The sequence below is a fragment of the Paralichthys olivaceus genome, chromosome 9, assembly GCF_024713975.1.
Source record: "Paralichthys olivaceus isolate ysfri-2021 chromosome 9, ASM2471397v2, whole genome shotgun sequence".
Lineage (NCBI taxonomy): Eukaryota > Metazoa > Chordata > Actinopteri > Pleuronectiformes > Paralichthyidae > Paralichthys > Paralichthys olivaceus.
The window spans coordinates 13,307,999-13,334,683 of record NC_091101.1 but is presented as its reverse complement, the minus strand read 5'-3'; the positions used below and the strand labels follow the sequence as shown (position 1 = coordinate 13,334,683).

The following is a 26,685-nucleotide window of genomic DNA, read 5'->3' as shown; positions in this document are numbered from 1 at the left end:
TGATGACGCACGTACGTTAGCCATACCATCAGTCAGCGTATGATAACAATAAACAACCCTGAAACAAGAGATACGCACTGACGGGACCTGTCGCTCCGAATCAAGTCAAACTTAGCGAAAACATGAGCTGACAGAGCCGCGGACAGTTGGAGTAAAGTAACGCGGGAGCCTCGTCCGTCCTGACACCAAGTATTTTCAGTTTTTTGTGTCAGACCTCGGGGAGAAGTAGAGTTGCGGTTCGACCCTTCCTTAGCCCCTCGTAGCTAGCTGTGGCTCATTCCTTGTTCTTTGCACACTTCGTGTTCGCCTGTTATGCAGTTGCCAGAGGACTGTAGCCGCACTCGTTCTCCTCCGCCACCTCTTCGCTCCCTCTCCCCGCTCTCTCTGGCCCTATGTCTCGCTGGCTCTTCCCCTGGTCGGGCTCTATCAAGAAGCGGGCCTGTCGGTACCTCTTGCAGCACTACCTCGGCCACTTTCTGCAGGAGAGACTGAGCCTGGACCAGCTGGGATTGGACCTGTACAACGGCAGCGGTGTCATCAAGGAAATCAACCTCGATGTCTGGGTGAGTTACTGGAGGTTGTGTTTTGTTTGGAGCTGGTGTCTGTCTCCGACCACAGCACCTCACTGTGTGTTTTTGTTGGACTCGTGCTCCCCAGACTGTTTCGCAACTGCTCTCGGAGTTCAACAACAATCTCCAGCGTCATGCTCTCAGCCGAGCTCGCATTTCTTCGAAGAAATGCACTCACAGGAAAGAGGCATCATCAGGCCACCAGATTAGCTGCATCTGTCATTACTGTCTAAACACTCCCTCTCCTGCTAACGATGCACTTCCCGAGACAAATATGAAACAAGTTACTCTCATTTCTTTGGCTTTTACACTCATCTCTCACTCTTCCCTGTTTACTCCAGGCGGTCAACGAGCTGTTGGAGTCTCTGGGAGCTCCCCTGGAGATAGTGGATGGTTTTGTGTGCAGCATAGTGGTGACCATCCCCTGGCAAGCTCTCCTGACTGATCACTGCACCTTAGAAGTTTCTGGTCTTCAGATAACATGTCGACCAAAGTACCGGACCAGTAAGTTTACCAAAAAACAACTTCTCCAGTCCACCTGTGGGGTTTTCTTGACATCACTTAGCCTCAGGATGAGTAAGGGGATCCCCGCAAGTTTCTATTTTACTGTATGACCGAAATTATTAATTTGCATGTTGTCTCTGCTAAAGCACAGAGACAAAATGAGTGTAAATAGTCAATGCAAGGCTGTTTTTTAATCTTCAGTAATAAAGCATTTACACAGCAGCCCTGAAGTACAGACATGACTGAATCCAATGTTGTTTTGTTTGCATTCAGGCGGGGGCTGGGACTCACAGGGCTGGTCATCCAGCATGACCTCCAGCATGCAGCTGGCTCAGGAGTGCCTGAAAGACCCCCCAGAGGCGTCAGAAGAGCCGCCTGCCCCACTGGAGGGGCTTGAGATGTTTGCACAAACCATTGAGACGGGTAAGTCAAGGATGTGTGTGAGTGTGTGTCCTGTCTTTGTAAACAAATCACACAGTCAACATTAGACAAGCAAACTTTCCCTAAGTAAACTTTGTACACTCTGACTATATTAGTGAGATTACGTTTATTTTCATACAAAGTACAAGTATATAAACTTATTTGTGTTGTGTTAAATTGTTACATTTCTCTGGTTATGTTGCGTTTCACTCTTTGACACATACAGGTAACGAGCCAATGCTTGTTATGTAGCGCTCTCTGTGGGCTATGTATCAGGCAACAGCAGTTGAGCAGAGTGACACCTCTGGCTGTAATATAATTCAAACTCATTATGTGTTTGTCAGATCTTAATGAAGATCTATTGTTAATATGTGTTGGGCTGTCTGTCCGTATGCTCGTCCCTCAGAGAATATATTAAACTTATTTCACCTGTGGCGTTTTTCCCATGACTCTCTGTATTCAGTAAGGCGTCTGTGATCTTGTTTTTATGATATTAGTTGGAGTAGTTGTCCACTTAGATGAATACTTGCGTCACAACCAAGAAAAGATATTCTGAAACATCAGTACTAATGATGCTTTGCATGTCTCTCATCTCCTCTGTGTGTCTGCGCAGTCCTTCGTCGCATTAAAGTCACCTTTATAGACACTATCGTTCGCATCGAGCACCAGCCCCAGGACCTGGAAACAGGCATTGCCTTAGAAATGCACATTAAACGGTAGGTTTGATTTAATGTTTTTGTTGTTTAAGGCCTTTTGAGTTTTGCCCCTCCCTCTTGTTTTTTTTATTTATTTTGTTGATATGTTAATTTCTTTGTTAATACCACAGTAAATGTAGGATTTATATTGTATATGAATAATTCATAGTTAGTTAATTTTCATCACATTTTGAAATACTAATGAAAACATTCTAAAATATAGAAATAAATAATAGTGGTATTATTACTGAAATGTCACAGCAAGAGTGTAACACAATATTTGGGCCTCAATTGTCAGTACACACATGAGCAAGTTCTGATAAATGGACCAGTGTCCTAAACACATAAAAACTATGAAGCACTTCAGGTGACAAAATTTAAAAACATTTATCCAATTTTTTGACTAACAGCTTCTTGGTTGCTGTATTCCACTTATTATCACTCACATCTCTTATATTACTGCTAGTGTTGAGGGAAATGGAAGCCTGGAATTAAATTTCTCTCCCGTCCTCAGCAGATAAAGAGAAGAAGCTCCTGCTCTGTTATGAACTTGTCCTTGTACACTTCAGTGTAAATCCCATTTAAAACAGTGTCATTATTGAAGAGGTCCTTTCTCATTATTAGGGTTATATATACTATACATACACATGCCACTGCAGGCTGCACTTAAGTTGTTATCAATATGTGATGTCAGGGAGTAGTAAAGCTTTACATTGATGGCTGATTGGCTATAGATAACCAGATAGATTTACTGCTTGTATCACTATGGATAAAATAGTAATCACAACACGTACAATAATTATTTAATGATGTTCTCTATAATTTAAATTGTTATCCATTGGTATTTTATTCTGACACTGTTGAACCCTTTTTTTTTCCTAACTTATTGACAAATCTTCTCGGTATGCTCGGGATGATCTGGGTTCAGTGACCAGGAGGCTCTATCATTTCAACAACAGCCTGATTTTTAACGGAACAAATGATCTGAGTTCCATGAAGCACATTACAGTGGTAGTGTTTATCAAACCAGCAGTTTGTTGTTTCTCTGATCATCTGTTCTGAAGAGATCAATGTACTTGTGATGTCCCTGTACTTCACAGGGTCAGACCACAATTTTAAGTACTACTTGTACTGATGATGTCATTTAGTGGGATACTGTTTTTAAAACCACGGTATATTAAAATAATTGGCTTGCTGTCACAGTTCAGGTATGGATACTTCTTCATTTTCTCTGGTGGAATAGCAGACCCCTTTTTTTCAGCCTAATATCTACACCTTTTCCTACAGTGTGAATACATTTTTAGTTATGGCACTAAATAATGTTGTTTGTATGGTGTTGCTCTAGGCTGGAATACTTTGACGAGGCGGTGCGAGATCCAGCCAGCCAGACTGCTGTGCCTGTCGACATCCACCAGCCACCTGCCTTCCTTCACAAGATCCTCCAGCTGAGCGCTGTTCAGCTGTTTTATGACAGCATCGGCACAGTGCAGGTGATAAACACCACAGTGACTTACTAAGCAAACCTTTTTCCAAATAGTTATCTACCCTCATTAATATGTTGATGCGCTGTCTAATCTGTTAGATTGACTTACTTGCTCACGTGCCATAGTCTTATTATTAAATCTGAGGAAGTCTCAGCCTCTTTCAAACAGAGATAAGTTAATTTGGTCATCCTGCAGTGATGACCGCATTTTATGCAAGTTAAGAAGGCAGAAACTTTCACTAAGCTCTCCTTTTGTATGTGAATAAATGGCAGCAATTGCTTTTTGTGAACAAGGAAATGTTCCACAATATCTTTATTCGTCCTGACAAAAAGCCCAGAGTAATATTTTAGGTATCAACAATCTATAATAAGAAATGTTCAAAGATTTGACATTTTTCAGGGTTTTCCTGAGGAAGAACACCCAGATTCAGCGCCAGCAAGTGAAGGAGAGGAGGAGGAGGAGGAGGGTGAAGAAGATGATGAGGAAGAGCCAAAGCCGCTGGCTGTCCCTCCCTGTCCGACATCTCAGCCACTGCTCATAGGAAGCTGCTCTGGTTTCATCGAGACCACCTTCAAGATCAAAAAGAATGACATGTTGCCTGGACCAAAGGTGTGTTGGCGTGTTCATGTGTGGTCATACTGAAGGTTTAGTAAACACAGCTGTTCTCTCATACTGACTTGTGTATCCTGACTCTTTCTCTATATTCATTAGTTGGAGTTGGATGGGAAGGTGGGCTGTGTCCACATGCTGCTGACTCCAGATCAAATAACCCATCTGACAGACCTGCTGGCAGCTCTCTGCATAGACACTGGTACACTCACTAAAACAATGATAAACTAAACTAATGTAAAGGCAAAGACTGCTCTGTGGACATAATAATAATCAAATGGAAATTAGATAATTTTCTTTATTCCACATACAATTGATATTCAATATGAGAGAAAGGACAAATACTAATTTCTCCATCCTTAGTGTTTATGATGAGTAAAAGGTTTCTTACACAACAACACACAAAATACGACCATAAATTCACTACTTATTCATTTCTTCTTAGTGTTTAGAAACTAGTGCCCACTGAGACACAGAACAATAATCCTGAAAAACCTGCTCTGTTTCCTCAGTAGCTCAGAGCAACACATCTACAAATTCCTCATAAACAAGATTTAACACACTCTCTGTCTGGTTCCCTTCCACGCATAATATGAATTCATTTGTTTGTCCTCTGTCTCACTCAGAGCAAGATACCAAGTGTGGTGGAGTGCACAGCCGCCCGTTAGACTCAGACGACCTGCGTATGATTGAAGAAGATCTCAGTAAACAGCTTGGTTCCAGTCCCAGGGACAGGGAGTGGGATGCAGAACTTGACCTGGAGCCCTATGTCACTGGCCTGGAGAATGGAGGTACACAGAGCAGCAAACATTCACTTGTAATGAATCTGTCTGAGATGCAACACAACTTTAGTAGACCTGAGACTGAAGGCATGGAGTTTGTAATCACACCAGAAACGGGCAATTTTATTCTTAATCTATATATGAATAGCCTCATTCCAAAGTGAGGAATGTTTTTACTTTAACTAGACAGACATCAAGTTAACTTCATGGTAATGCAGCTCCAGCCAATCAAGGACCGGCAAGACAGGGCACACACACACATATACAGGACCAATAATATTAGCTCTGATTTGAAAACAACATTGTGGTATTTAATGCTGTGTAAACTTTAAATGGTATTTGTGTGTGTGATCCTACAGAAATGTTTTTCTCTATGGGTCCTACTGGGATGAGCAGTAGCGTGACGTCTGTACGCTCCGGCAGTGAGCTGTCAGACAGCGATATGGAGTCCTCTACACACAGTCTAGCCAGCTTCACACAGCCTGCAGCACTTTCTGGACAGGTACTGTGTGTGTGTATGTGTGTGTATGTGTGTGTGTGTGCGTGCGTGCGTGTGTGAGCAGATGACTGTTGTTCCAAGACTGAAAACCAGCAGAAAGTGGAAGATAATATCCTTTATTTCTTTTTCCTTTATTAGCACAATAAGCTTTGATTAGCAGCCAATATAAGTATTTCTTTGTATTCGTATTTTCCAAGACTAATAAAGTATTAGTATTTTTACCAGACTAACAGAGAACAACAAACAAAGAACTGGAACTTTTGACTTGTAAATGTACTTGTAAATTCAAAAGCAATCTTATTTCCACTTTGATTTTCCCGGCCAGGGCATGATGAACTGTCCCAGGAGGTATCCTGTAGCTGGCTGTCTGTCGAATCTACCGCAGGCCAGCACTCGCACCAGAGGTAGAATCAGCAAACTAAATATTAAAAATACAATCACAGTCAGACTTTAAGTTGTTCTTTAACATAATTACACCTTAAGCTTCCTTACTGACTTTCTCTTACTTTTCAGTCTTTTCTGAACAAAGTATGATGACTTAAATCAGAACTCTCGTCCTCTTCCTTGCAGGACGCTCACACAGTGGCCAATCAGAGCAGCTGAAGCCTGAAGCTTTGTTGCGTCTGACGCTTGGCGGGCTCACCCTAACTCTGCTGCAGGAGGACCCGCCCACGAGCCTTGACAGAGCCTCATCATTGGCCCAGGTGTCTCAGGTGTTCTTTCGGGAGCTGGCGTTCTTCAGAGACAGCATGTTCAGTGAGAGAGACTTCCATCATCTGAGAAGTGGCTTTTCCAAAGCCTGTCCACACTCTCATCTAAGGTAGAAAAACACATATTTTGTCCTTGCACAGTTACATTTTATTGGACATATCTTTCCGTTAAATGTCTTATTGTAGAATGGGTTTTAAGTACTTATTTAGGACTTTCAGCACTTAAGAAATATATGAACATTATGTAAATTGCCAAATGCCATAGTCCAAATAATAATTTGAAATTTGGAAAAAAAAATTCTCTTCACTTAGAGTGACAAATTTTTCTCTGTGTCCTCTTTCCCAGACTGACAGGAGCAGCAGTGCAGGTTGCTTGTGAGACGCGAAGCGGGAGGCGCCACAGCCGAGCCGTAACCTCTGACCTTTCCTTCAGCAGGCTTGAGCTGTTAGAGTGCCTCTGGGAGGACGGAAAGCCTCAGTACAATGAGGTAGAACTTTAAAACTGTAACTCTTAAATTACAGCTTTGTCACATTAGGTCATTGTATTTTCATTGAAGCCATTATTGAAGAAGAAGGGCGCTCGGTGAGTGCATCTGCCCATTCTACTGGATCCACTACAAAATTTAATGGGCCCTTCCTTGGGTCATGACATACTTCACTAAATTTCATGGAAATCAATTCAATCGTTTTTGATTAAACCTGCTGACAGACAGATGGCAATGAAAACATATCCTCCTTGGTGGAGGTAATAAGTGATCACATAAGTCATTGTAAAGTGTACATTTTAATGAGTGAACACTGCTACCACAGCTGTTCTTCATTTCTATTTTGTAACAGAACAGTGTCTTATGTTTGACTGAGAGCATGGAAACATGATAATCGGTAGGTGTATAGATGGAAAAAATGGAAGGTGACCCAAATCGAAGCTGATCCTTTTAGATGGTAATTTTTTTCACCTCTTGTCTGAAGGTAGTTTATGCTTGTTTCTCTGTTGTTGAGCCAATGATGATGAATTTAAATTACAAAGTGTCTTTGTCTCTTTCCAGCTGCTTCAGTTCCAGAAATCTGGTCTGTTCACAATTGGAGCTGCAGCCAGACCATGTGCCCAATTACACTACAGCCTCAGTGAAAGACACCTGCGGAAGGTACACATTTAAATACACACACACCTTGTTCCTTCTATTTCAATGTACACAATAAACTGTATAATGTTTGATAGTTAAGTAGTTAGATTTAAATGCTTCAGTGTTAAAAACAAATCTGACAAAAACTGCTGTTTGAGGAAGGCCTGTAAGAGTTAACAAGTTATTAAAGAAGACAGGAAAACATACTCAAATTAAACATTATTACATGTTAAGCTACTTGAAATAGTAAAGCAGCAATTCATTGCAGCAACAGCAATTGTTCCCTCATGGTTGGTTTGTAGCAAGAAAATGATGTGTGTCATGTCCCTGGAGGATGGCAGGATAACAGATGAGAAAAACTTCACCCTATCAGTCTTGAACATGTGTTTGTGTTTCTCAGGGTAAACAGCGGGTGGTGCGTCGGGACAGTGTGGTGCGGGTGGAGCTGGCGGAGCTTTGTGCCGAGCTGGACCTGGACATCCTGAGTCGCCTGGGGAACCTGAGCAAAGCCTTCAGCCACTGCCCCACACAGAGAGCCGGACCTGGACTTATACAGGTTGGAGCCCACAGACATTTATTCCATCATCAAGTATGTTATGGAATGTTAGATTTGCCTGATACAAATGGAGAATCCTAATTTGGGACAGATAAAGTATCCCACCATGTCTGACCAATCATATTTGATATGAAAGTAAATAAGCTCATTCTCAGTTTTCAAGGTCTCCACTAAAGCTCCTCAGTTGCTAAACACTAACTACAGGAGTAACTATCTGTAAAATCCATGTTCATCTAACTATGTGTCTCATTTTCTTTTCTCTCAGACCCAGAGCAGTGAGCTGTACTCCTCCTTCACCCTCATCTCCCCACACGCTGTCCTCAGGCTGCGTTTCCCCATACCTGACCTGCGCCCCCTCCCTAAGCGTCGGCCTCCAACTCAGAGGGCAGTGCGGCAGGAGATCTTGGTGCTGGAACTAACGGAGCTGGAACTGAAGCACCAGGAGGCCCCGGACCTCCAGGGCAGCCAGACCGCGCCGGGACAGCCGTGGGCTCCCTGCCTCACCCAGCTGCTGGAGGCGTCCTTCACTGACCTGCACGGTGGGGAGACTGCATTTGTCACTGAAGTTGTACGACAGATGATCTATGAAAACAGCAACTAAAGCTTGTCTCACTGTCTTTGTTAAAGCAGGAAGGTCTGGGCACATATGTTAAAAACAAGCAATAAATAAGACAATTAATGCCATGGTCAGGCTGCATGATATCAGACTGATTATAGTCCGACTCTGAAGACGTATGGTGTCAAATGGAGCCTGGGGTTTAAATATATTAAAAATCACTACATAATGAAAATATGTCTCATAGAAGTGTTAAATGCTGACAAATACTGCTGAACATTTATTAAATATTCATGTTTTGGATTTAAATAATAAATCAGGAGACTTCAGTGTGAATTACTGATGTGATGTGTCTCACCAGGGTCATATGAGGACTGGGAGGGCGGCTCTTTCCCCTGTATCAGAGTGAAGAAGAACCATGACTCTCTCCCCAGGTCAGTTGTGATAATCTAAAAAAGAATAAAATAGCAATCAATATTAATACTCTCTGAGAAAAAGTTCTTCTTCTAAAATGACTTATGACCTCTCGTCAAATCAGACAGATACTGTTAAAATGTATTCTACCAGAAACCAGTATCACCTTTGAAAATGGATCTTTCGTCATGAACAGGTTATCAGTGCATGTGCGTGGAGGTGAGGCTCAAGGCCCGGCAGCAGGTCTGAGTGGGACCAACCTCATCAGGGACCTGGGGGCCGCCTTCTTTGAAAGTCACTGTGAACTCAATGACAAAACCAGCTCTCCGTTCTCTTCAAACCGCACCATGTTTGAGACTGAGGAGGTGTGGTGACGCACACAAAAATGACATGTCTCTTTCATCTGCCATTTTATTAACGTTCCCCGATTTAAATCTTGTTCTCTCCTCCATAATTATTTTAGATGGTGATTCCAGCCGACCCAGAGGAGATGCGTCAGTTTCAGACGCAGTGTGTTGCTCAGTGTCAGTGTGCCGTGGACATCAGCTTGCCACTGGCCTACATTCTTCTGCCTAGTAAACAGGCTTTCCAGAGCATCTACAACAGGTATTTAGAGACTTGCGTGAAAGTGATTGTTTTCATCCAAGCTCAGATCATCCAGGTAGCACATCAAAAGTTGGAAAATGCTATAAATTATCTTGAACAGAACATCTTCAATGAATAATAGATTCTTATTTGTTCACAAGATTTTGTTGTTCTTCAGGTTCACTCAAAATTAAGTGTTACAAGATGCATTTACGCAATCTGCCTTTAAACATCGTTTTATTCACCTAATATCCTGCTATGCTTCTATGTTGGACATGAATTAGAAGTACCAAGGCTTTTCTCTTTCTGCCTCTTTCACCAAAAGGATCAACAATGACCTGTTGATGTGGGAGCCTCCTCCCCCTCCTCCCCCCTCTGGCAACAGCCCCAACCACAGCCGCCATCGTCATGACGAGTTCCAGCTCTGCAAGTCGGCCTTCAGACTGGGTGAGTTTGACACGTAGTTCCATGCCTGCCCAAACTTCTTTTTATTAATCAAGCAGGTTTAGTGTTGTATTTTGATATGTATGATGTTTGATCCTCCTTTGTTGAATGACAGTAATCAGTATAAAATTCATCTCTTTTCTCTCACAGACTCTGATTCAGAGGAGGATGAGCCTCCATTCTACTTGGCCAGTGAATCAGCTGGAAAGTCAGGTCCCCGCCCCAACCACAACCTGAGCCTCCTCTCGCTCACTGTGATTATCGGCAAAGGACGGCTTGAAGCCAGAACTGACAGAAAGGTTAGGCTGATGACTGCTCATCATATTATTAGAAGGACATTGAACATCATGTTGGCACTGATGTGTTACACTGCATCAGGTCTTAAATATTTACTCTGTTCATTTGTTTTGTTTGGTGGTGTTACAAATCTAAAATTCATGTATTTTTTACATAAAATTTCTGTATTTAACCCTCCGTATTTCATTTTGTTGATTCAGGAGGACCAGAGTCATGGGGAGATTGTACTCGACCTGGAGGGAGGGAAGATTTTCAGTGTGGCGCAGCACCAGAATGACCCTAATCTCAATTTCCTGTGTCTGGAGAGCAGACGAGTGGAGCTGTACCACAAAGGTTCACATTGTCACGTTGTCTGCAAACTTATACTCAATTTATATACAACATAATTAACATTTTCCTATGTAAATTATGTCAAAGTATATTTAATACTGAGTATAAAATGTATATTCTTCAAGCCCCTTTTATTATCCTTCATGTCACTGCAGCGGTGGTAAAAGACACCCCTATCCCACAACGGTTGGAAATGCCGAGCTTCACTCCCCCAAAACACTTGGACCCTACCATCTACCCCACAGAGGTGGGTGTGAGCAGCGTGAGCGGCAGGGAGGGGGAGCTACAGATGTTATCCACCGCCATCAAAATCACACTGGACCTCCAGAGGAATGTTAAGGTACGTCCTCATCACGCACCTGAGTTTGGTGTCGCTACATGTTTGAAATGGATTAATGTTTGTTCCCGTGTCTCCTTGTAGGAGTTCCTAGTTGCCCTTCGACTTCAAGGGGCCACCATGAGACATTACATGACGCAGACCAATCAGAGCTGGCATGAACAGGTGAGAAGCCTTACAGATCATGTTTCTTCTGTGTTTCAATAAAGGCCTTGAAAGGAAAATAAGAACAGATACTGGTAATATAATGAATAGTTCTTGGTATTTCTTATTTCATACTTTATTTGCCTTTTGAGCAATTTTCATTTATTTTACAGGGAAATAACAGGTTGGGGGTTTAGTTAGTAAAACATAAAAAATCCACAGTGTCACAGATATATATTTGGAGAATGTAGAGTACAGAAGGAGGTAGGGGGAGGTAACAATTTCTCCTGTAGTCAGGGCCAGAGTGCTTTGGAGTCCATCTATTGTCTTGAATAAAAGGCTTAGCTGTTCATTTCTTTACTACAGAATCTCCTCTATTCAAGCATCTTCTGGGGTCACAGAAAAAAGATGAAAAACAGTTAATGATATATTACAGACAGAGCAACTAATGATGTTTTCATGGAGACAGCAACAAAAATAAAAACCGAGAGAACTGGCACACAGATGACTTGACCAGGAACAACATCTTGTCTCTGCTGATACCTGTTTACTCACAGGTCCTACCAGTAGTGTAGAAAGAGTAAATATATGCTATTACATCTTCAGCTTCATCAGCTAATGAAGGATGATTTAATACCAGAAACAGAAAAAACAAACAGACTATAGAACCATGCTGTTATTACACCAAATGCCATTTGTTCGGTTTTATTATCTAGTTAAATTGTTCCTGTTTGGAATGTTGAAATCAATAATTAAATCTAATCCTGAATGTTTGTTTACAGCTGGTTGAGTTCCTGGATGTCATTGATGATCCCATTCTGGGATACACAGCACCTGCTGTCATCACTGTCCTCCACACACACCTCGCTACCTGTGCTGTCGACTACAGGTTTGTAAATTAAAAGGTGGTTTACATTTAAAATGGAAGCGTAAATTAAGCCCTTTGACTTTTTCCACCGTCATCATCTGCCTCTCTGTTCGACAGACCTCTTTATCTGCCACTGCGAGTGTTGTTCACTGCAGAGTCCTTCTCTCTGTCCAGTAACATTATCGTCGACACCGCCACCTTCCACCTCAGGTATAGAATCCTGTAAAACAGCACAGTAGATGTTTTTAAATGTTGTTGTTAGTGGGTAGCACATATATATATATATATGTATATTACCTGGTTACACATGCTGTAAGATATTTCTGTCTTTTGCTACGTTGTGTTCAGATTCATCCTGGATGACTCTGCTCTTTACCTCTCTGACAAATGTGAGACTGACACTGTTGACTTGAGGAGAGGTAAGACACATGATGTATAGTGGTAAAAAATGTTACTGAAACAATAAAACCGCCGCGCCCCCTGGTTAATGCTGATTCTCTTTTAATTAATACAATAAAACATTTTCAAGCCCGCTTGACTAATGATGTATCTGCCATTTTTGTCTTTCACAAAATTTCTCAAGGACTTGTAGCACTGTCGAGTACAAAGTGGACGAAAAAACAAGAAGACAAAACATCCAAGACTAAAACTAAAATAATACAATAAAATTTGAAATCAGAGACAACTAATTATATCATAGAAAATCTAAAATCAAAGACAACAAATTAGATGATTCAACATCATTTAACAGTAATGACAAGCGGGGAGAATAAAGCAAACACAAATAATAAACATTTGAGAAAAAGCACATTTTAAGAGACAGTGTTGTTCACAAAGAGTCTTAACTTCGTCATCAGGCACAAACACACCAACAGTTTTTGAATCATCTTATATTTTTGGACCTGGATATGAAATATGTGTGTTTATGTATGTTTGTACACTCTTATGAAAACCACCACGTGTTTGTGTGTCTCACAGATTATGTGTGTGTCCTGGACATCGACCTGCTGGAGCTGGCCATCACCACATGGAAAGGCAGAGATACAGGCAAATTGGTGAGTGCTCACCATCTGTTTATATACCTGTTTCCTTCACTTACACACAATCATGATGCACCGCAAAAAAAACATTATAATTTCCTTCACAGACCACTAACAAGCAGAGCCCTGTTTATAAATATTTATTTTCAACATAATGAAGCTCCTCTGAAAGAATAGCTCCAGACTTAATTCATGACGAGGATCACTTTTAAGTCAGAAATGAAACAAAAACTTACAAGGTGCAGTAAACATGACGTCTGTCAACGATGACGCAGCCGTCCTTTTAGCAGTAACAATGTGAATAAATGTGTGAAAGGTCAGTTTGAAGTCTGTTATTTAACAGCGAAATATATTTTGTAGGTTTGATTTAATTTGTCCAGTCTAGTCAATTTTAAGTTAATAGTCTGCAGGTGTATTCTTATTATCAATTGTTTTCATTTAAAATGTTTGTCTTTCTTGACATTGATTTACATGTCTGTTATTTATCTACACCTCCCTTTGAATTTCAGCAACAGGATGGATCTGATCTGAAAGACACAAAATTATGACAAGTGCAGATGACAACAATATTAATTATTTTTCACTTCTCTTACTCACTATTGTAAGATTCTACTACTCAGGGAAATGAATGTAAACATTAGATGAATAATTTACAGATTTTGTCAGAATATAATGAGCAACTGATATGTTGAATGACAAAAGAAGAAAATAAGTCAACAAATGTAAAAAAAAAAAAAAAAAAAAAAAGATACCAACAGTAGATACATGATTTGATTTTACGCTGAAAAAAAATCATATTGAATTTGTCTGTTGTGTTTTTCGTGATCTTATTATCTGAATTTTCGTCACCTCCAGACTCAGCCTCTCTTCGAGCTCCGTTGCTCCAACAACGTGGTCCACCTGCACACCTGTGCCGATTCCTGTGCCGCCCTCGTCAATCTGCTGCAGTACCTGGTCGCCCAGGGGGACCTGCACCCCCCGCTGCGACACGCCTCACCCACTGAGATCGCTGGCCAGAAACTACCAGTAAGGAATGCGTTTGCGTTGGAGAATAAATATGATAAATGGATAAGAATTTTAAATAGATTTTGTGCTCGATGTTTGTCACCTGTACTTCAACTCAGAGAGCAGTATTTCATGAATGTTGACAAGTCCTATAAAAAGGCCATGAAGTTAAAGTCTGTGTGATCTTCTGTCTTGTCAGCTGTCGGAGAGTCCTGCCTTTGTGCTGCCCTGCCCTCCAGCTGAAACCGCTGAGATCAACCAGTACGATCTGGCTGATGCCTTAATAGACACAGAAAAGAGCCACAGAGAAGACAGTTCAGATCCAGGTACTGCATTGTTTCTCACCTTTTTTGCTTCACTTTTCAGGATACAGTTCACTACAATAGAACTTTTGTGAGTCTTGACAGATAGTGTGTATTGTCACTTTTTGACTGAATAACCTGAGTTTAAGAAAAACCCTACCTCCTGGTTTCCCAGATTGTTCTTTATTAACACAATTTATACATTGTCAACACTTCATCAGGCAAAATTAATACAAACAGCACAATGAATGTTCCTCATATGTAAAAATAAATGCATTTCTTAGAATAGTTAACATACATTATGAAATAGTCACATATTACACAATGTAGCCTATAGACCTTTTATAACTTTACATGTATGTTGTGTTTAAGTGATGCACAGTGATTGAGCTGTTTTACTTTTCTTTTCAAACCACTACAACACAACCACAGCTCTTTGCATAATATTGGACTTTGTTGGAATTTGCAGGCTCTCCCTCAATGCGGAGAGGCTCACCTGTCTCGGTTTACCTTTTCCCTGGTGAAGCCTCGAAGCACGGCCCCTCTGTCCTGCAGGGGGAGGACTCTGAGCTTGATGGAATGGTTGCTACAGCAACAGAGGCTCAGGTAGATATGATGTCAGATGAAGGCTCAGATGGCTCCACAGACAACGACGACTTCTGCATCCTGGAGGCTCCTGGCATGGGCATTCCTGTGAGTCTCAACTAACTTTTATTTTTTTCTTTTGTTTTATAAACTCATAGCATGACATATAATTTATTTTACTTTTACCTGTCCTTGCAGCCCAGGGATGGGGAGCCCGTGGTGACGGTGCTAGCCCAGGGGCCCGTCAGGGTGAAAGACAGTCACTTCTCGAGGCCTCGTGGCAGCTCCGATCTGCTCCGAGCCCCCAGTCGCTTTCCAGTGCCCCAGAGCAGGGTGGTGCTGCGGGAGATCTCTGTGGTCTGGCATCTATACGGGGGGAAAGACTTCGGCAGCAAGCCCATGTCTATACATGCCCAGCAGGCAAACAGGTAACTCACACACACAGACACATGAAGGTAGATTTACTTTTATATAACTTATTATACGAGGTACAAACTTTTTTTTCTCCCTCCAGAGGGCGTTCGGCCCCTGCTGGTGTTCGTGGGTCCCCCTCTCGCTCCGTTGCTTCCTCTCGTCCCCAGAACTCCTGGCGGTGGGCGGGAGGCAGCGGCCGTCAGCACACGCTCCTGATGGAGATCCAGCTCACCAAGGTACAGTTTTAACTCTGATGTTTAAAAAAATAATGTATTGTACTTGATTCTTGCTGTTCTGGGTTTGAACCCTCATGGTGGAATGCACTTATTGTAAGTCGCTTTGGATGAAAGCATCAGCTAAATGATATGTAATGTAATGTAATGTTAGAATGAAGGAACCCTTAGTCAGGTGCTACATTTACTTTAAGTACAATTCTGAGGTGCATGTTAATTACTTCCATTTTATTTGAACTCATACTTTGAACTTCGCTAAATAAAAAAATGAAAATGTAGTACTATTTTTTCTATTTGTATCACTTTACCTATTAGACGTTTTTAATGCATTTTTACAAAACAGTACCTCTTCTGGCTTTGTCCTCCAGGTGTCCTTCCAGCATGAGTCCTATCCACTGGCAGTAGCAGGGCAGGATGGGGAGGGGTCAGTGGCAGCCATGATCGCAGCCGGTCCTGTCATCGAGCAGCCCCTCTCCAGACAGGTGTTCATCGTCCAGGAGCTGGAAGTTCGAGACCGACTGGCCTCCTCACAAATCAACAAATTCCTCTACCTCTACACCAGCGAGAGCATGCCCCGCCGAGCCCACTCCAACATGGTGAGACCACACAGAGGCCGGGGAGGGCGAGGCAGGCAGACGGAGGGAGTGTGTGATTTATAAAAACTGACATGACAGACGTGATGAGGTTTCTGTGATTGGAATTAACTGGGAGTGAACCAACCTGATGCAGCTTAGAGGATTCTTGTTCAGGGAGGGAGGGAGAACTGAATTGAAATCTGTCAGCAGCCTTGTACTTTTATTAAGTATTGATTATGTGATATGCAATAAAAGATATTGATTGTGTGTTTTCTTTTCATAGCTGACAGTGAAGGCCCTGCAGGTGTGTCCAGAGTCTGGCCTTGGTGGTCCAGAGTGCTGTCTTCGGGTCAGTCTGCTGCCACTACGACTGAACATCGATCAGGTAACTCCAGCACCTGAAACTGAATGTTGACAGCACTGTGTCATCTTCTGGATCCAAACCGAGTCTCAGAGTAATGATGCTTGAATGTGGCTGAGTAGAGCCCTTCAGATCTGCACTGAAATTATAATAAAGTTCTTCTACATATCACATAAATGTTTTTGGGGTTTTGATGAGTTGGTACCATTTAATGTGACAGGGCTCCTCATCTAACCAGCCTGTTTTTTTTTTCTTTCCCTGTCCAGGATGCACTTTTCTTCCTTAAGGACTTTTTCAGTAATCTAGCTTCATATGTTAACCCTTACCTGCCTGTGGACCCTGCAACTGAAGGTTAGCTTGAAACTAGTTCTTTGTTATACATTTTTCCAAAAAGATTCATCATGCAGGCTTTGCTATGCTGCTTTTTATGAAATTATAAATTGAAGTACTATGTATTCATGCAAAACATAAATATTTAAATATGTATGCAAATATATATTTGTCTTTTTCAGTGAAGGCAGACCCGTCCCAGAAGTTGTCTGAGGAGGCAGAGGCAGCTCCTGGTCTGGGACCTGACCTTACAGCATCTGTTGAAACCACCTACAGTGAGCAGAGCTCCTCCTCTGCAGGCTCCACTTCCTCCTCTGACCAGCCAATCTACTTCCGGTATGTAGACACTGATCCACCAGGAGACACGATCACAGGAGAAAGAGGATTGTTAGACTCAACCAGTTCAAATGTGTCAAATCTGTAAACTGAAGGGTAATAACGAAGAACATGGCTTCACTCTGCCAGCTTGTCTACAATTAAGTTAAATTAATGATGAATAATTTTTCTATTACTCCTTTTGTTCAGGGAGTTTCGTTTCACCTCTGAAGTGCCTATCTGGCTGGATTATCATGGCAAACACGTTGTCATTGAACAGGTGAGACTCTTGATCTTTCAGCTGTTGTGAGCCTCAGCTTATTGTAAAGAAATCTGTAGGATTCATCTGCATTGATCAGGAAGTAATTTTCCCTGTTATGAACTCTTCTGTTCTGCTCTTCTCTATCACAGGGAACGTTTGCAGGGATCCTGATTGGCCTGGCTCAGTTAAACTGTTCAGAGCTGAAGCTGAAGAGGCTCTGCTGCAGACATGGGTATGAATACACACCTCTCTGCCAAAACAAACCTCTTCTTTGTTGTCCTATGACAGTGTCTCTCTAATTTGCAACTGACCCAAATCTGTTCCCAAGTGTCTTTGGGTGTAAGTGTCTTTGTCTTTCTTCTGCAACCAATTCTAGTCTCCTTGGTGTCGACAAAGTGATCCAGTACGCCGTTACAGAGTGGCTGACAGACATCAGGAAGAACCAGCTGCCAGGACTTCTGGGAGGTGTTGGCCCTATGCACTCAGTTGTCCAGCTTTGTGAGTTAAAACTGCTTTGTCTTAAAGCACATCATCAGCTTAACATTTACATGTTCTTTATCCTGTTTCATCTACTCGTTTTTATCCCCTCTTCTCCATCTCTCTGTGTTTCTCCAGTCCACGGAGTGAGGGATCTGTTCTGGTTGCCCATAGAGCAGTACAGGAAAGATGGACGCATTATCCGAGGTCTCCAGAGGGGTGCAGCATCCTTTGGTACCTCAACAGCATCAGCCGCTCTGGAGCTCAGCAATAGACTGGTGCAGGCCATACAGGTACTTGGTCTGTACAGACAAGAGAGCAGTGACTGTGAATTAAGCAATCTAACCCAGTGATGATATAAAATGCTGTGTTTAATTGTGTAAATAATGTGTAAATATTTTAGCCTCAAGTATTTTTTTTATATAAGTAGTTTAAAATAATACATTTGTCACAGATTTTTTACACTCTATATCACATAATCTATTAGATTAATCTACTAGATTAAAATTTATTAGTGGTTTCTGTCTGCTCATTTTCAAAGGCCACCGCAGAGACGGTTTACGACATCCTTTCGCCAACACCACCTCTGAATCGCTTCGCCATCACTGAGGGCCGAGCCCCCTCCAGCCGACCTCGCAGAGCCGCCCAGCCTGCTGACCTCAGAGAGGGTGTGGCCAAAGCCTATGACACAGTCAGAGAGGTATGTCCCCTTCATCAGTAACTGTGTTGTTGACTCCCTGCAGTAATCTGATTTTAGGTGAAGCTCAGTGTAAATAATCAGGGTGGAAAATCCGGCCGTATATTTGACCAAATTTCCAACTCGTTCCTTCTCTTTGCTCCTCCAGGGAGTGATTGACACGGCTCAGACTCTGTGCGATGTAGCATCCCGCGGCCACGAACAAAAGGGTCTGCCTGGTGCTGTGGGCGGTGTCCTGCGGCAGATCCCACCCACTGTGGTTCGACCTTTGATAGTGGCGTCCGAAGCCACCTCCAATCTGCTCGGTGGCATGAGGAACCAGATAAAACCAGACGCCCGGAAGGAGGATTTCCTGAAGTGGCGCACGGAGGATGGTCAAGAATGATGGCGGCTTTTTGTTTATGTGTGAGAGAGAATGACTGTGTGTATGTGTGCACATGTGTGAGAGAGATTATTGAAATTATGATTTAGGAAAGTCTGATCGAAAAGAGTGAATCCAGAGTTTGAATGTGTATTTGCATGTGTGTATGGTCTAAAGAGAATCAGCCTGTGCTCCAATGCAAAAACAAAGCAAAGACTAATTACTACTGCAGTTACTAACAGCCAGTGTTGTATGTGGCTCCATCATACATGGACACAGCAGATTTAATTGTTGGCTCTCCTCATATCCCTCCTCTCAGTTATACACTAGTCTGCAGATGTTCCTTTGCAAACATATCACCGTCACACTGATTTTCAATCCAACAAAGGGCAGGAAGGATCATCACTCTCAAGGTTTGTATTGCTTGTAAGGAAGACACTGATGGAGGGCACTTCAAGTGCTTTAAACTCTTTATATTCTGATTAAAAGTAGTGGCACAACTTTACCTTCCTCCCGTGGAAGCAGAATAGTTTCATGGGCATCAAAACTCCAGCAGCACTTGTGAAGCTCATAGCAGAGACAGAGAGGAAAGAGTCAAGGAATTGCCTTTTTCTAACACGCTCCAGATGTTGGCAGATGGTTTTCACCCTGACTTCACAACACCACACCGTGTGACTGGTACAGCTTCAGCCCCACTACGCACCCACTTCTCTCAGTGCTGTTATTTGTGCCATAAACCTTGCAGAGTGCCCTTTTTGATGAGTTTGTTTTGCCTTCCTCAATCCTGTTCTTTCCCTTTCACACATATACTGATACACACCTGACTGAACAAAATCACCTGATCACATGAAGTATCTAAACTCTGTAGTGCATTGGATTTTGTTAAAACTTCTCAAAGTCAAGTTGGACTTAAGTTGTTAATTGTTTTACAAAGTGATGCCAGTCGAAGTCCCTGCATTACAGCTCGTTTGTGCTTGTTTCCATGAGGAGTTTAGAGCCTGGGGCCCTGAATAAACCGACAGTAACTGCTTTGCCCACTTCTTTAGATGCCTTCCTGCATTTTTTTCTCTATGTGTTTTTTATTTTGTCAAAATATAAGTATTGTCGTACTCATTTTCAAAATAAGAGTTGAAAGGATGTGAATCTGGTGACTATGGAGGAAGAAGAATTAGGGGTTTTGTGATTTAAAAAAAAAAAGTTTTACATTTTTATCGTTTTTGTTATTTAGCGTAAGGGATATGTGCGTGTGTGTATGTGTGTGTTTAAGTGCGCGCATGATGCATGTCTGTGATGGTGACAGGCTGAAGCCTGTTACGTCTCTTGTGTGTAATTACTATTTACTATATCATAAACTGTATGAATGACCTGTATAATACAAAGACAAGGAGTAGACAAAATTAATACAAAAAATAAAAAATTTGAGTATAAAAATGAACATCACGTCTTTGTCTGCTAACTAACACAATCGAGCATATTTTGTCATTGTAGGTGGTGGAATTTAGCAAAACACACCAACTAAAACACTGTTTAAATATGCCCTTGTACTTAACTTGAGTATTTCAAGCGAGTATTATGTTACTTCAAACTTCTACACTTCATTTCAAAAGCAGATGTTTTTTTTACTTCATACATTTATTTAAGAGCTATAGTTCTAAATGTTTTAGGAAGTTATCTATTAAAAATACATAAATGATTATTGACTAATAAGATACAATCCATCATTTAATGTAAAATACAAAAAAAGTCATGTATGGTATAATAGCCAGCACTGGGTTACACTGTTATAAGTTCCCTGTGAAAGATTTTGCTTGTGCACCTTGTAGTTTAATTGAAAACCACATTACTACTCTACAAGACAGGGGCTCAGATAATAATAATAATAATAATAATAATAATAATATTGACAGCTCTTCAATTAAGAACCCCTCAGAAAATCTAATTATAACAGATCTCTGTTCAACGTTAATAAATTTTAGCTATAAACTACATCCACCAATATAATATACCAAATCAAATATGTAATTCTTGATTACTGGTTAATGTTAATATTACTTAACATGCTGTAACAATATATATCATTGGTCCAGACTGGATTTCAGAGTTAACTCAATTTAATCATTTATTTACATTATTAAACTCCAGAAGTGACCTAGGAACTAACAGCGCTGAAGCCAAGGTCCCGGGGAACCTTTTCTGTGACGCAACTCTTCCGGTCCACATGTAAACGCCGCAGCGTGAATCACAGGTCGAAAAGCCTCAGAGTGTGTGTGTGTGTGTTGGTAGGAAATAAATCCTCATTGTGTTTAAACATGAAGCTGCTCACACACAACATGCTGACGTCTCACGTGAAGGGGGTCACTAAAGGATACCCGCTGCTCATCAAGGTAACTCCTCACATCTGCTTAGCATCGCTGCTAACGATGCTAACACTGTAACAACACATCCCATTAGCTTCACGCGGCGTGTTGTATCTTCAGCAGGGAGCTGGACTGCTGTCATCATGAGGCACGAGTGATTGAGCTGCATCAGGATCTGACAGAGGACACATGTACAGTGTTATTACATCGAACTGGGCAGTTTATTGTTATTCCTTTAATAACTCTACTTTAATTCCATCTGACAGATGTTTATATTGTTCAGTTTCGGTTGACATGTGTAAATGAAATACTGAAGTCATAGTGACAAGTCTTATTTGGATGTACTTCACTATTTACAAAACAAACAAATACTAATGACTGATAATAATTAAAACATCTAGGGCAGAGAAATTAAAGCACATATGTGTTAGATTTTACAGGTGTACCTAATAAAGTGACCATTGAGTTTATATCCTGCTAAACTGCCCATCTTGTGTTTCGTGAATCTCAAACTAACCGAATAAAATCACAGGTTTAAACAATAATCCACATTTTACATATACTAAATTAATTGAGCATGATTTTTTTGTCTGTCCTTTTTACACGCAAGAGGAAATAATAATATTGAACACATATCTAAATTAAAACCTCTTCTGAAAGTGTTGACAAAAAGTGTCACATTGAATCAGTCACATGGAAAAGGTAGGTAGGTGTAAGTGCACTGAGTGTGTTAAAGGTTTTACAGGGACGCTCCAGTAGTTTGTTATTGTATCTTTCAGTAAAGATCAGGCTCTTAACCTCACACAGTCCTCCTGGTGGCAGGGGTTTCTGTTTGATGGCTTCTCCCCTGCAGCCGTACACACAGCCGTAGATGTAGACATTTTTCAAACCTCGTTTGTTTACATAAATGTCTGAGGACTGGCTGCTGTTTTGCGACTCTGCGTGTTAATGCTCACAAGTTGTTTTTTCTGTCTGGTTGTTTTTGTGTGAAGGCAACTGAGGTGAAGGTGAATGAGGTGGAGTTCAACCCTCAGTTCGTCACCCGGATGATTCCCAAACTGGAGTGGAGCGCTCTGGTCCAGGCTGCAGAGGAGGTGAGTCCGTCCATGCTTTTGAATTTTAGTCACTGTCAGTCTTCATAGGACAAGACTTATCTGTGTTTCATCAGCACTTATGTGTTTGAACATAGGAGAAATGTTTACGAGACGTCTGCCCACGGCCACACAGGCTTCATGTTGAATCTAAGAATAAAGCAGACTGCTCTGTAGTAGACAAAACGAAAACCAAAAAATCTGACAACAAACATCCACTACTCATCACTGAGATTCTGGGTTTCAGATCACTGCGGTCCTTTTTCCTCATCACAGATATTGACTTTGTATTTTTAAATCAAATATTCCAGCCAGTAACTTCCACTCGTGAGGCTCATGTTCATCGATGAGTTTGCACCAGTTTGAGTTCTCACTGCTGTTTGTTCCTCTCTATAGCTGGGCCATCGGCAAGACCTGCCGGGTGAGCTGGTGTCAGAGTACGAGAAAGATGAAGAGTTCCTGAAGAAAGTGCACAGAGCGCTGTTAGAGGTAAAAGTTCAGTCATCAACAATCTGCCCTTTGTTATATCAATAATTCATTTTCTTTTTCAAAATGTCCAGAAATAATGAAAAATGTCGCTCACATTGTCCCAGTGACTTTTATGATGCCATCAAATGTCTTATTTTGTGTTTAAGAATCTAATATAAAAGATATTGAGTTTCCTGTGATAGAAAACAGAGACGATCAGGAAGAAGCTGGAACTTTTACAGTTTTGCTTAAAAATGACTTGAACATTGGCAGAAAAGAACCAAGTAACTTTAAATTTACATCTGTACTTCTTTACAAAGAGCTCTTTTTCTAATTTAATGTTACAAATAGTTTTTGCTCTTTGATTTTTAATTTTTGTTAAACCAACTCAAAGACAATCTTTTCATTATTGATGTGTGTTTCTTATCCTTGTTTCCCTAAGTATGCTCATAATGTGATATCTATGTGTTGGACACTTTTTGTATAAAACTAAAACAGCTTAAAATATGAATTCTCACATGGAAGCATACAAAGGTACTTGTTTCTATATCAGGCAACAACAATTAACATCTAAGCTTAAATTAAATTTAAAGGTGACCTGTGGAATATGATTGCAAACAAACATAATGTTCATGCTAAATATTTCCACATCATGCTGAATACTGAAAAGGTGCTCAAGTAACCTGTCCATTGTTACCATAGTTACTTAAAATGTACTTTAATAGAAAACCAATATATTGTAGTTGTTGTGAGCGTGAGGATGAGTGAAACTGCACCAAGACAATAACTGCAAAAAAAGTAGGATTTTAGTTTATAGAATTATTATTAAACCCGACCCAGGGTTTGGAAACCACTGGTCATAAATATCATCACAAGCTGGAGCAATAAAATCTCCCTTAACTGGAACCAAGGGGCCGAGGCCAAACCAAACAAACCAGAACCAAACCAAAAGTATGACAACAGGAGTGTCCATATACTTTTGGCTGTATGTGTATTTTTGCACTATGATGACATCTAGTGGTGGCCTCATATTGTTGACTGTGTGTGTGTGAGACAGGTGGAGGTGATCGAGGGCTGTCTCCAGTGTCCCGAGTCAGGACGAGAGTTCCCCATCTCCAGAGGAATCCCCAACATGCTGCTGAATGAAGACGAGGCGTAAACACCCACTCAACATTTCCTGTTACACAACCTCACCCATAACTGTCACTCAGATGGGATTGTGGGTATTCAGAAGGAGAGAGAGAGAAGAGAAATGTCTGACTCTGGTTTGAGTTGGTGCACAGCACTGTTTGGTTCATTGTAGTTTTGACATTTAAGTGGCCAATTCTATCAATGGAGGGAGAAGATTGGAAAAGTAACAAATGGAAATGATTCCCTGAGAGAAACCCCCAGTGGTTTTATCTGTATTTATTTTTGTAACTGTTCACTCTTTCATTTTCAATAAAACTGTCCTTATTTCCATGACAGCCAAAAGTCTCGAAGGTTTTTGTGGAAAATATGGATTCAGTTATATTACAGACATGCTCAAGTAAAACTCCACTTGTGTGTGTCTGTGTGTGTGTGTGTCTGTGTGTGTGTGTGTCTGTGTGTGTGTGTGTGTGTGTGGACTGAGGCTCTGAACCCCAACTCGCCCTCTCAGTTTCTGAAAGTGCTGAGGACCAGATGACGTGGCAGTGGTTGCTCTATATTTGGTTCTGCGTTAAAGAGGAAGAAAAGGAAGGCAGGCAAGAAGTTGTTTTTGAGGAAGTCTTTCTTTCTTTTTTTTCTTCTCAGCCACACATTAAAACAGACACATACATATATCAGCCCACCTGGGTGGGCTCCTGCCAGGACCCCACAGTGTGTCTGACCTTTTTAAAGAGAATTTTTAAAAGAAAGAGATGAGGTCCACAGAAACAAATGAAGTGTCTTGTTTTCACTTAGACGTTGCAGCGCTCGTGTTGAAACAGGAGCACGTTTGTTCTCAGGCAGTGTTATATTTTAGAAACGCTGCCAGGACAGATGATGAAGGAGGGGGTTCGCCCTGACCAGAAGCCTCGAGGCAGCCTGAGTCTCTCCTACCTTTCCCTTCTACTTACAGCAATTACAGGCCTGTGCCCGCAACTATAATAACGGTATAATGGGATGGCAGCAGAGCAGCAATAAAAACCACCCCTGACAGATTAACAGTCCTCTCCGAGTCCTCAACTGTAATTAACAATGAGACCCAAGAGGAAGAGAGAGGGAAGAAAGGAGCTAGATTGAAAGGCTGAAAAGATAAAGATAAAAAGGGATGGGCTCTCTGTGGAGGATTTTAATAAAATTCAGATAAGCCTTTAAGTGTCGGCATGAATGGGTTTAAACTTGAAATCACACTGAGAGTCAGACTAAAGCTGCATTTTGAAATTAGTGGCTTTGAGTAATGCATCACATTTCTCAATCTTCCACTTCAACTTTGTCTGTTTCGCAGCACTGCACTGATCTGTGCATAAATATGAAGCTGCAACAGAGTCTGAGAGATTAATGTAACGAAAAGCTTGAGTAAGTATCTGAATATAAATAGTCACCACAGGGGGCGTTGTTGCCACATTCATGTATTTGATCGAGAAAGATTCTGGTGTTTACGCTCACACCTTCTGACACCTCACGTCAGTTTGCTGTGATCACAGAGACGCTCGTGTGAGAGATAAACAAATTGTGTGCAGACAATTAAAAGCTGCATTCACACAAATGTCAGAGGAATAGAAAGAAATGGAAAAACACTGGATAACACAGTGTTAATGCATATTTCTGAGGTAGTTAGCCTGAGTGCTAAGTCTGCTAACTGTGTAGGAATACAGTCTAACAAGTGAAACCAGATACAAGTCTACAGCTCTCAATAAAATGAATTGTCTAGATTAGTGTTACTATTTATTTTGTGACTTCCAGTAGTGATGCGTTCACAGCCATCTTCCACCAAATGTTTGACTCATCTGTAGTTCTTTTCAAAGTGTAAGATGTTGTCAGTGCCAAAAGTGATTTAGAAAAAAGCCCCCCATTGGCTGCAGGTTAATATAATTTAGACAATAGGACAACTCCTCTCAACTAAGCAAAAATACAATATATCACACTATATATATAACTAATTCAGTATAACAATAAAATAAAGAAATATGTACAATGTAAACCAAATACAGACAGTAAAACAATATTATGCAGGATGACAAAAAAAACAACTGTATGGATTCAGACTTGGTGGACGGAGGCAGTATGGATCAGAAAAGATCCAATTCAAGTTTGGTGTGGATCTGGGAATTTTATCACCACTTTAATTTACATTGTAAGATAAAATGTTGTTCACCATTTTCTTTTGATTGTCACATTTAGGAAACTGATGATCTATGAGTGTGAAATTTGATCCAGCTTGATGAAATTGAAATGGACTGTTTGATTCATTACTCTCCTGGTCTCTGTAAAGAGAGAGGACTGAATCTGATTTCACTTGAACTTGATTAGAGACTTGATTCACATCAATAGCAACGACCACTTATTCAAAACAAAGTTCTCAGCTGTCTTCATAGTTATCATTCTGACACGAGAGTGGAAAGTGATCCAGTCGGACTCGTGCTATTCTCTGTAATAAAACGAATAAGCAGTCGTGAAAATGCAAAACCGGTCCTTTCAGTCTGATGTGGCCTCATGCGATGTTTACCTGCGGACAGAGGGTGATTCAGGCATTTTTGTGGAGGGAAGAAATTGTGTGTGTGTGTGTGTGTGTGTGTGTGTGTGTGTGTGTGTGTGTGTGTCTGTGCTTTAGAGAGAAGGAAGATGGCTCTTGCCTACATAATCACACACTGGCTTCACTTTGGTGGCAACCCGCCCCACCTCCTCCTCCTCCTCCACCACCACCTCTCTCTGCATCCAGTC

General features: G+C 41.3%; 2 protein-coding genes across 2 annotated transcripts; both read left to right on the top strand.

Moving 5' to 3' along the window:
- The first annotated feature begins 33 nt into the window (after window positions 1–33).
- Window positions 34–20,319, top strand: atg2a (autophagy related 2A). The gene is made up of 42 exons (XM_020102335.2): window positions 34–563; window positions 911–1,073; window positions 1,347–1,496; window positions 2,107–2,209; window positions 3,534–3,678; window positions 4,072–4,281; window positions 4,384–4,483; window positions 4,908–5,072; window positions 5,423–5,565; window positions 5,888–5,966; window positions 6,133–6,382; window positions 6,619–6,760; window positions 7,319–7,417; window positions 7,797–7,952; window positions 8,218–8,491; window positions 8,870–8,942; window positions 9,119–9,287; window positions 9,386–9,528; window positions 9,833–9,954; window positions 10,102–10,250; window positions 10,449–10,581; window positions 10,734–10,918; window positions 11,000–11,080; window positions 11,842–11,948; window positions 12,045–12,137; window positions 12,276–12,346; window positions 12,906–12,982; window positions 13,823–13,993; window positions 14,172–14,298; window positions 14,744–14,967; window positions 15,058–15,287; window positions 15,374–15,509; window positions 15,875–16,102; window positions 16,365–16,466; window positions 16,709–16,793; window positions 16,955–17,108; window positions 17,298–17,367; window positions 17,499–17,581; window positions 17,726–17,847; window positions 17,965–18,119; window positions 18,368–18,526; window positions 18,672–20,319. Exons 1-42 carry the CDS (start codon window positions 393–395, stop codon window positions 18,906–18,908), a joined length of 6,036 nt encoding a protein of 2,011 aa, XP_019957894.2. The 5' UTR covers window positions 34–392; the 3' UTR covers window positions 18,909–20,319.
- A 751-nt stretch (window positions 20,320–21,070) lies between these two features.
- trmt112 (tRNA methyltransferase activator subunit 11-2) lies at window positions 21,071–24,266 on the top strand. The gene is made up of 4 exons (XM_020111595.2): window positions 21,071–21,268; window positions 22,234–22,335; window positions 22,729–22,821; window positions 23,858–24,266. Exons 1-4 carry the CDS (start codon window positions 21,194–21,196, stop codon window positions 23,957–23,959), a joined length of 372 nt encoding a protein of 123 aa, XP_019967154.1. The 5' UTR covers window positions 21,071–21,193; the 3' UTR covers window positions 23,960–24,266.
- The last annotated feature ends 2,419 nt before the right edge of the window (window positions 24,267–26,685 follow it).

Coding starts and splice junctions, on each gene's coding strand:
- atg2a (XM_020102335.2), top strand. CDS start 393: ATGTCTCGCTGGCTCTTCCCCTGGTCGGGCTCTATCAAGAAGCGGGCC. Junction 1,074..1,346: donor TCGACCAAAGTACCGGACCA/GTAAGTTTACCA, acceptor GTTTGCATTCAG/GCGGGGGCTGGGACTCACAG. Junction 5,566..5,887: donor CTGCAGCACTTTCTGGACAG/GTACTGTGTGTG, acceptor TTTCCCGGCCAG/GGCATGATGAACTGTCCCAG.
- trmt112 (XM_020111595.2), top strand. CDS start 21,194: ATGAAGCTGCTCACACACAACATGCTGACGTCTCACGTGAAGGGGGTC. Junction 22,336..22,728: donor TGGTCCAGGCTGCAGAGGAG/GTGAGTCCGTCC, acceptor TCCTCTCTATAG/CTGGGCCATCGGCAAGACCT. Junction 22,822..23,857: donor TGCACAGAGCGCTGTTAGAG/GTAAAAGTTCAG, acceptor TGTGTGAGACAG/GTGGAGGTGATCGAGGGCTG.